This window comes from Phaethon lepturus, unplaced genomic scaffold, assembly GCF_000687285.1.
Source record: "Phaethon lepturus isolate BGI_N335 unplaced genomic scaffold, ASM68728v1 scaffold46976, whole genome shotgun sequence".
In the NCBI taxonomy this organism is placed as follows: domain Eukaryota; kingdom Metazoa; phylum Chordata; class Aves; order Phaethontiformes; family Phaethontidae; genus Phaethon; species Phaethon lepturus.
The window spans coordinates 87-10,613 of NW_010546412.1; the positions used below are offsets into that span (position 1 = coordinate 87).

Consider the following 10,527-nt stretch of genomic DNA (forward strand, 5'->3'; position numbering starts at 1 on the left):
GGGAAAAGGAGCTGCTTCTGTCGGACCTTGCAGCATTGGTAAACTCTGTAAAGGAAATTCTAGTGAAACTCCCAACTTGGAGCCCTAAACTCAAACTACGGCCACGTGCTGAGGGCGTAATCTATCATTAGATATTTTTGTGCTATTTGTGACAATAAGTATAGGAAGGTAAAAATCTAGCCTAAGTGTAAAACCTAAATATGTCTTACTGGTCTTACCTCTTTCAGTGTGTGTTAAGACTTGTTTCTTTCTTTTTTTTTTTTTTTTTTTAGTTTTTTGGCCTTCATTTATCCGTATGTCAGGGCCCAGGGTAAATTCATTTTTTCTTGGAGATTCTTTCGGAGTTAATTTTTCTATATCTTTAAGTTCTATAGATGAAGAGACAGGTAAGAATGCTTCACTTTTTTATTCCTTTTTTCCCCCACAAATAGCATGCAAATAAATGTATTTGAATTATGAATACTTTTTCTGTCACTAAAATTACTGGAGAAACAGCAATGTGCTTCATTTAGTGCTTTAATAGTTATTGAAATAGGAACTCCAAAGGACTTCTGCTGATTAAGCCCTTACTCCTCTGTTGACTCCTTGTCAGCTAGGCCTGAGGATATGCCTACTTGAAGGCACAAGAGGAGTTTAAATGTACTTCTGATTTTCTAGTCTTTTCTCAATGACGGTGGCATACTTTAAAAATTTTTGTTTTGATACAGGAGAATTGCAACTTGCAAATTGCAGCGAAAGTGAAAGAGCTGGTGATTGGAATTTGAATGTAACACCTGGTATGGTATGTGAAATAGTGATTCTTCAAAATGGGAAAGAATGAACTGTCATATATTAAGAGCTAATGACATACTAGCAAAATGTTAATGTACTAACAACCCAGTTTGAATATCGTCCCTTGCCTTTTTTTCCTTGATATATCCCTTTGTCTGTATGCTCTTGCTGGAGTTTGCTGACGTGCAGCTTTGACACTGGTTCCTTGTTCTCCTCGTCCTCCTAGTCTCCAGAATGGCCTGTACTTCCTGTCTGGCTGTAGCATTTGAGGCTGTTTCAGATCTGCTGAAGGAGCTAACAGAAATACAAAAGTAGTGGTTCTATATAGCATGAGCTCTGGAACATCCATATTTATTACATGTGCCTTCAGTGTTATGTGTAGTTCCTTAGGGGTTTTATCAACTCTGCAGTCATTCCAGTTTTCAGCTGAAGGTAGCTGTAAAAAGTGAAATTCACTGTTCAATATTTGTTCTTTTCTTTAGAATTGTGCTTGTGGTTTCTGAGGTAATCTATGTGCATGCTTTAAAGAGTTCTGTGTACAGTTCATATCCTTACTTTATTTGCATATCTCAGTAGCAGACCCTTTGTCACTCCACTCTCAAAAAATGTCCAATTTTATGTATAAAGAAGAGCATTGCATTGTAGTGCTGACAAAACACAGTAGTACTGAAGCTTCTCTTTCAGAAAACGATGAGTGGTATAAGTAGGAGTAGTTTAATACAAGCTGTCAAAGCTGCCAAACTTTATTTTGCCTTTTTTTCAGAGCACTTCCAAAGTGACCATAAGCTTGACTAGAAATCTGCAGTTGTGTTTGCCGAATGCCACCGACTGCTGCACAAAACCACTCTGTGTGGTTGAAACACTTCACGTTTTGGCTTGCCGTTATTCAGTGATGTTGGCACATCTCCTGATTCAAGCTGAAATATATGCCAACTCTTCCTTTACAGGAAATGTGTCAGGTAAGTGTTTATATGTACTAAAGAAGAAATGGCATTGTGGCTGTTCTCTTCCTTTATATATGAAAACATAAAAAGTGGAATTTGAGCGGGATTAAGAGATACTGAATGATCATTAATGGAATTTAACAAAAGATTTGTACACTGTCAGAATGAACTGCAATGTGCATGGTCTATTTATTTATTTATTTGGTTTCAAGTCCATTTAATCTGATTTTTTTTTTCTTTTTTTTTAAACTACTTTTACAGAAAATGCAACTATCATCCCAAACCAGGTGTTTCAGCCCCTGGGCTCCTGTCCTTGTGACTTGACAGCTGGAGCTTGTGATGTTCGTTGTTGCTGTGATCCGGTACTTACTTCATATTAAACTTTGATTAAGTGTTTAAAATTTCTAGGCTTTTTCTATTGTCTGTCTTTTCAGGACATGGTTTAGGGGACATGGTGGTGCTGGAGTAATGGTTGGACTTGATGGTCTTGAAGGTCCTTTCCAACCTAGTGATTCTGTGATTCTGGGGCAAGAGAGAGATGCTGAATGCTTCAGACTAGATAGGGCTACAGGGCTTGTTTGGATTTTCCAGTATTTCTAGTAGTAAATATGACCACTCTCTACAAGATTGGTTTGATTTACCTGTAAGTATGGCTGTAGTGCCTACAATAATGCAATTACCATGCTAAAAAGTGACCATTCTTTTCCCTTTCAGGAGTGTACGCCAGACTTGAAGCAGTTATTCAATGAATCATGTTTTACTGGAGTGTTTGGTGGGGATGTAAATCCACCTTTTGATCAGCTGTGCTCTTCTCAGTCAATGGAATATACCCCTGATTGGTTTCCCTTCCTTTGTGTACAGTCTTCTCTTAACAACACACCATTTCTTGGTTACTTTTATCATGGCTCTACGTAAGTCTTAAGAAAACTTACTTTCTTAACAAACACATTAGGCATGCTACTGAAAATGTAACCTGCCTGTGTAATGAAAGTTGGAATTTTAAGATACGAGCTTTAAATGCAAATGGAGAAATGTCATTGGTACTATATGAGAACATGGGACATGAAAGCAAATGAATAATTGTTCGTGTGAGGTAGGGAGTAAAGAATTGTTTCATTTTTAAACTTGTTTGCAGTTCTACACCCAGAGTTCCTCCATTTAAGATCCCTTTACAAACTTCTCCTGGGAAACTTTTCAGTGGCTACAGACAAGGAGATCCAATTATGACAGAGGAAAATGAGTATTTTACCCTTCCCCAGGTAACCGCTTCATGTTTAGAAGTGTCTGGTTCCTCTTAGTTTGGTTGATACTCTCTGTATATCACACTCCTTGTGACTTTGTAACCAGATTCTGCAACTTGCTGTTGTGAAGTGGTAGAATATATTTTTTCACACCCCTCCCCCCAAGTTATTATTATGAGTAAGCATTATCCTTCCTGATCCCCCTGCCCATTCCTCCCAAATGGTAATGTCTTCATTATTTCAAGATGTAAAAGCAAGCTTGGCATCCCAATTAGTAGGTTATGGATTATCATATTTCTGTATTTTTTGGCTTGCCTGCTGCATTACTTAGCACTATAGATGGTTTTCCCTTTGAATCTTAGTCATCTGGTTGTACCTTTTGTTCAAATTCCTTTTGCATTTTATGTTGGTTATAATTATTTTGACAAATTAGGATGAAGCCATACTGTACATTGAAACTATTTTTAAAGCTGTGCTTTTTAAATGTTAACCTCTGTTTTGCTACAGATTGAGGTATTTTGATAACATCAGATTACTTGTCATATATGGCTGTAGTACACACCTGGAGCATTTCACTAACAAATAGTCTTAAAATGAAAAGCGGGGGGCTAGAAAAGGGTCCAACATAACTTATTTCTGTTGAACCACCTGCAGCAATCCATAGCAGGACAGTGTGTTGAAAATGCCCCCATAGCGTATCTACAGAACTTTGATGTCAAATGCCGTACCACTCTAGCGTCCTACAAGGAAGGACTGCCCCATGACGTGAGGATAAACAGCGGTGCTGGAGGTACGCTGCATAAACCCTAACAGAAATGTGGTTTATGTTTCTCAGAGCTGCTAGAACAGAACAAACCCGACGGCTGTTGACGTAGTAGCGACATATAATATCTCTGTTATCTGGTGGCTGTAGTTCAGCATTTGAGGATGTTCTATTCCTGTTTCTGATGAAGCAAGTGTCCCGCTATTCCCCAAGATTTAGGATATAAGAAATAGCGGGATTGGCCTTTGTTTCCCATTTATTTGTTTCTGGTGACTCGTACTGGTTATGGCTACACATGACAGAACAGCATCTCGCCCGCTTTCTATTTTCAAACTGTTGCAGAGCCCTTTTTCTGTCAAGAGGGTGCAGTATCATCATTTTAGAAATAGTGAGAAGTTGTTACTTTCTGCATTACAAAAGCATATACTTATGAAGTGTCCTTCTGGAGTTTGAGATAATATGATTACCAGCATGAAGATAATTTATTTTACGCTACCTAATTGTCTGATTTTGTTCATCTATATTACCTTTGCAAGACCCAGAGAAAACTAGCTATTCTCTGAAAATACATAAACTGATTTATTCTTTAGCAAAATTAACTTTCTAAATAATTTCCCACCCCATTTTCATAAAAACAAGGATTGTACCTTGGATGTGAAAACAGTATGTCTGTCTCTTATTAGTGAGGATTACTGAGTGTTTGTTTTTTATTCTCAGACTTAATCCAACAAAATGTCATCTATAGGACCATCACTGACATAGGTGGCAAATTCATCACTGAAATTGGTATGTCTCTTCCATTTAATAAATATGTTTCTTACCTAACCTGGACTATATAAGAAATTGGTTATTTTGATGCCTAAAATGTTTACCTGCTGCAATTCTTAGGAGGGATCTTGTATGTTATCTAATGCTCAAAAAGTAAACTGTTTGGCTTATTGCAAAGCAGAAAATACTTAATTTACCCCTACTTGATTTAAAGTTGGTCAAGAAATTGGGTCCCTTAGCTTACATTAAAAGCAGTTTTTGAGAAGAAAAAAACCCAACCAAAAACACCGAAGATACAAAGAATGTTTTAAAAAATCTCCAGGATGAACATGCAAGTTTGGGTGAGTGGGCAGACTGTAAGCAGATGTATATGTGTCTGTTTTTTAAGCTCTGGTGCCTTTTTAAGGGCCCTTTTCAGCCAATGAAGCGGTTATTTGATGTAGAACAGTGGTTCCCAGTCAGTGGGAGGGTAATGCAACACAAATGGAACTAACGGAATCCAAGCTAATTTGTTTTTCTGGGCAGTGATGGCTCCCTGGGCCAGATGAGATGAAAGTAGGGGGAGTGCTAAGTCCAGAGGTGTGCATCAGCTGGTGACGTGAAGTCTAGTGCTGGGTTCTTCTGGAAAGGTTTAGCTACAAAAGGACCTGGAACTGCTGATGATAAAATGCTGATAAGCTAGCGGATTGTACTGTTGCACTGTCCTAATGAGATAGGACTTAAAACATGAGTTTTACTCTTCTGATTTTCTCCCCCGTCCCACTGTGGGGGAGTGAGCGAGTGGCTGCGTGGTGCTTAGTTGCTGGTGTTAAACCATGACAAACAGTAAAATATATTCTCAAAAAGATGAATGTTATCATTTCCATAATTTTGCTAGAGTTTTTTAATCTGTTCTTTTTCAGCTACAGTAATATAGCTTTCTCATTAGCAATGCTTTTCATTATGGCCTTTTTTTTTATTTCTGCCAGAAAACTTTCATGCTACTATGATTATGTGTGAAAATGCAACTTTTGCAGAGCATTATACGTTCATTTGTAAAGACAACAACATAGAACAAATAAATGTCACAGTTCTCCGCGGAACTTTATGTGATGGAGGTATCATGAAATTTCTTTCACAATTTTTTTTTTTTTCTTCCAGCATGGAAATTCTGTGATAGAATATCTTATTTACTAATATTTCTTAAAAAGAATTTCCCCCCTGAATTTATGGGGCTGATTTCCATTAATTTGTTTTATTTTGACTCTTCTGTTATTAATGAAGGATGGAAGTTTGTATCCTACATAAAGCATACTTTTTGCTAATTTACTTACTTAAAAGTAAAGTAATATTTTTTTTTTTTTTTTCTTTTACCAGAAATACTGACACGGAGATTCACAGTCGAATTTCTAAGTTTAGAGAGTACTAATGCATCAGAACTGTTTGGGAACCCAGGTATTACTACTTTATTGTGCCTCGTAAAAGTGAAAAGGAAAAAATTGTGTACTGTCCGTTTTATTATCAGTGACTCTGTTTTATATCTCTTTATGCTGCTAGCCCCCACCCTCCTGTCTTTTAAAGCACTGCCAGTTGTAATAGCAGTGATTGGTTCTTAGGCTTTTGTTGTATAGATATTGAATAATTAATGTGAGTGTATTCCTATTGTAAGGGAAATGTCTGTTCATTTACTTTGAGATTGATGACATTTATCATTAAAACAATGCTAATGCTTACAGATTCTTATACAATGTTTACAATTTACCCTCCTATGCTTAGGTTATCAAGTTGGAAAACCAGTGAGAGCTGCAAATATGAATGCTTCTGATACTTTTGGAAGCCTAAGCATTTGGCAGCCAGGTACTAGCTTGTGAGGTTGCAGCTTCAACTATAGTTAATGCTAAAATGTTGGTGGGGTTGGTTTGTTTGTTGGTTTGTTTTGGGGTTTTTTTTACGTATTTTAGTTAAGAATCTCTTCACAAATTTTGCTTTTCTAGACTGTTCTCTAGTCTTTGTTCAAACTTCAGTGAGTAAGCCTCTAATGCTTTCTTGGAAAATTTAAGTTGAATGGACTTGTATCTATTTTTGAACTATACCACTTGGTTTGATGTTTTTGCATAAAATTGAAATGTAGAGATTGAAAGGTTGACACAGGAAAGCTCAAGTAAGATGTTTTCATTTCATAGCTGGCAGAGGTTTATGTACGTCAGCAACTTATACATCAGTTTTATTCGGACTAGATTCAATCTCTGGGTGCATTCTAGAAGTTGGTATTAATGAAGATTGCAGCCATTTAAGGTGAGCTACGTAGGTTGAATTGTTTTTCCCTGCATCCCTCCTGTTGCTTATTACATGAGTCTCTACAAGTGACTCCTGTCAGCACTGTGACGTTCTTTTTAACTATTGATGTATGCATTTCAGCTTTCTGTGGCTGATAGCCTCACTTTTTCTTAAAAGGGAAATTATAATAATGGTTTCACTTGCATCTCTGTATTCAAATGAGGATTATGTTGGACTGGAATGCTTTGCCATTTCTTCCCTTCAACAGATAACTCAATAGTTCAAGTTTGTTTTTGTTGAGTAACAACATCTTGCAGAAGAAACTGACCTTATGATAAAATGTAATGGTATACTGCAACCCAGAGTGGTAGACAGCACAGATTTACTTTTTGTGTAATCTTACATTCTTATTTTGCAGAGGAAATGTAACTGAGAAATTGAGTTCATTAATACAAGCTACTCATGTTGGAAAGAGGGACAATTCAAGTTATGGTGATCTACATGACTGGGTAGAAATTATACGTAAGTGAGGTTTGTGGTGGTGTTTATAGTTTAAATGTGCCCATACAATGAATAGAGCATCTCAAAGTAAAACCAAAATATAATTTCAAATGCCTAAAGATACTGATCGGCGTGTCTGGATCCATCCATATACATGTACACACACATATAACTCAGTATGTATATAGATACTGCACTAACATGTATTTACTGTCAGCCTGTACGCACATGACTTGGTATTTTGGTTCTCTGTTGATAAAGTATTCCTTTATGGGTATTTTATACAGAGGAAACGTTTTTTTCTATGTTCCTGTGTGACAGTTATCAGTATTTCACTGGACTATGACAATAATATAATTACGGAAAATGTAGAGTTTTCCATGATATTTCCATCTAATATAACTCCGTTCTCTTCCATAGGTCTTGATCCATTTAATTCTGATGCCAATGTGAGCACTGGAAGCTTAAAAGGCATTTGTCCAGATATTCCTGCAAATCTGAATATTCGCATAATCTTTGCTGATGTGGGTGCAGTACAAGGGATTCCCCAGCAAGAGATTCTTGCTGTGCAGATCAGGTAGAGAGAGTTGTGTCTCTGGCTATCTGACAAATGTATGTTTCATTTTGATACGTGCTTACCTAACATAGCCAGATTAAATTTTACAAACAAAAATGTTATTTTACTATTTCTGATTTTTTTATGTGCCTTTTATTTGTGCAATCCAAATTCCTTTGATCACAACTAGATTTGCCTTTCTCCCTCTGAAAAAAAAAAAAGTAAAGTAATGGTTTAAAGCAGATAATCTTTCTACTTCACTGAAATATTAAATCTATGATGCTGCCAGTAGTAGGCATATGCAAAGCATTCCATCAGAAGAATTTTTTAATTTCTTGTCACGTAATGGAAGTGACAACATTGTCCTGTGTTCTGGCTTACCCCAATGTAGAGCTTTTCTTGAGAGCTGTGGTAAATGCTTTGTTCTTTCCCAAAGCAGGGAATTTTCACTTTGCAAACACTTTTTGTCGCCAAGTCAATCCCAGTCAAATACATGGGATTCTGTTCTGTTTTACCTAATTTCCAGACTTTGCAAGTTCTCTCCCTGCAGGGTGTTGAAAATCCAGAGACCATCAACCTCCTCCTAAATACTGTCTATTTTGTCCTTTCATGGTTATGTTTAGGCTCTAAATACCCATTTACAGTCCTCAAGTAATAGTTATGCATATTCTTACAGTTACTCAACAGTCATATGGCAATTCCAGTGCGGGTTTATCTGTGAAAACAGCATCAGCTTTCTTCCCATCACTGTTTCTGTTCAGTTTATTAAAGTGCCAGCTCAGCCACCCATTCCACTGACAAGGTAATTTTTGTAAAAACATTGATACTTGACATTATGTTAAGCAGATCTGAATAGCATTGATCAAAATCTTACTTTGGTTTGGTGGAGTACAGAGCAAGAAGGACTGATTCAAAGATTTACCGAGTAACAATTCTGTTAGTGACAATCTTCCCCAGGAGCATGAAGAACATGAAGGCGTCTAAATTACCCTGCGAAGTTGTCATTTGGTTTTAGCAGAAAAGCTTCTGTCTTGTTTACTTGAGTGGAGAAGGGGTGCTGAGTGAGGCTCCCAAAGTAGCCATTGTCTGAAAATGTTAATCACAAGATGACTAAAAATGACAGAAATGGAACAGAGGGGAGGCTCCTGTTTCTATTAGAGAAAAAAGTTGTAAGAGAATAATGAGAAGCTTGTGGTTTAGTTTTGTTTTCTTCCTGTAATCTGGATACCTTTTCACTGTGTTTTTCCACTTGTGCCGGTGTTCTGCTACGGTAGTTAATAAACCTGGTTTTGTTTTGTTCCCCCCCCGCCCCAGATTTCAGATTAATTATACTGAATTTGACTGCAATCGAAATGATGTGTGCTGGCCACAACTTTTATATCCATTGACACGGTTTTACACAGGTAAAAATAATAAGCAGTGTAGAATACCATGAACTGGCCATATTTCTTTGAAACGTAATTAGATGTGTGGAGTTTAGTCTGGAAGAATGCTTTGTAGTAGGGAATTAAAACTTCTCTTTTAGAAAGCATGGTCCAAAAGGTCTTTTTAATTTTTTCCTTGATAATGCATTAATTTCTTAGTTAGAATAGTGGAAAAAATAATTACTAGGAGTAGTTTCTGGATAAGCTTGAAATCTTGTGAGTATCTGTTTGGCAGAGAGAGATACTCTTTTTACTCCCCTGTAGAGTTTGGAGGGAGGTATGCTTTCTAAGGCAGGTGAGAATATATCGCTTTATGGTATTGTTCTGTTTCCTACTGTAATTGTAGCCTTGTGTCATTGACCTTGAAGCAGGGGGGGGGAGACTTTGTTTCTCACTTTGCCAGTATGTGTTTTTCAGTCAGCCCATATGAGTTCCAGTAAAAATTTGCCATAATGGCAAGACAGTTAATTTTTAAATTTCATCTATGTAGGACTGTGGTGGGTTATGTTTTGCGGGAGACTCTGTAGATAATGTGTCTTGCATTTCAAAGGGCCTCAAGGCACTTGGACTCCATTCTGAGAGCTGCATGGACAGAGGCAACTGCCACTGCCTGTGTTAGTTATCGCACATCAGGGCCTGAAGTTATACAAAGTATTAAGTTTTAGAAGTATGAAGCATCTTAATTGCTTGCTTTGTGCTCCATTATTTTATGCAGTCTATGCATATACTTTGATCTGTATCCTTTAGGTTGTTGTCTAAACTAAAATTTAGCTCTCATATGCTTATAATTTTTTCTTTTTTTTTTTTCAGGAGAACCATATTCCCAGTGTCTTGCTAAAGGCCTGTTACTGGCATTTCTTGTTTTACTTGCAGCAATTATGAGTAACCCTTGGTTTTCTAAATTATTAAACAGTTCCTTGGTTTAAAAATGTTGATGTAAAGAGAACCACTTTTGTTAGTATTTTAAGTACTTTTGGGTAAAATTTATGGATAATACTCTGGGAATTTGTAGACTGTTTATATAAACATTTAAAGATACATAAAATTAATACCTTATGGTATACAGAAAATGATTGTGTTATTTAAAACAAAAAGTATTAGAATTATTTTAAGTGCTAGGCTCTGCATTTGGAGTGCAGAGCTAATGTGAATAGGGTGAGCTCTGCATGACCTGCTGCGTGAGGGCGACCCAGCTTGGAGGCTGCAGAGGGGTCAGGGTCCTCCTCACGCCTGGGCCTTTGTCCCATCAAGCTGGTTCTCTCCTCCTGGCGTAGAGGGTCGAGGCGGCAGTTCTTCGCCATAG

General features: G+C 37.1%; 1 protein-coding gene across 1 annotated transcript; it reads left to right on the forward strand.

Annotated features, from left to right (window-relative positions):
• Positions 1-272: 272 nt before the first annotated feature.
• Positions 273-10,150, forward strand: TCTN2 (tectonic family member 2; the record flags this gene model as incomplete). Its single annotated transcript, XM_010289284.1, has 17 exons — positions 273-386; positions 708-781; positions 1,535-1,730; positions 1,977-2,077; positions 2,430-2,626; positions 2,851-2,974; positions 3,611-3,746; positions 4,437-4,505; positions 5,456-5,584; positions 5,844-5,921; positions 6,243-6,323; positions 6,650-6,761; positions 7,162-7,265; positions 7,665-7,821; positions 8,477-8,602; positions 9,115-9,203; positions 10,035-10,150. Coding segments are annotated over 17 exons (2,003 nt in total), but the record flags the coding sequence as incomplete, so codon positions are not given.
• Positions 10,151-10,527: the final 377 nt, after the last annotated feature.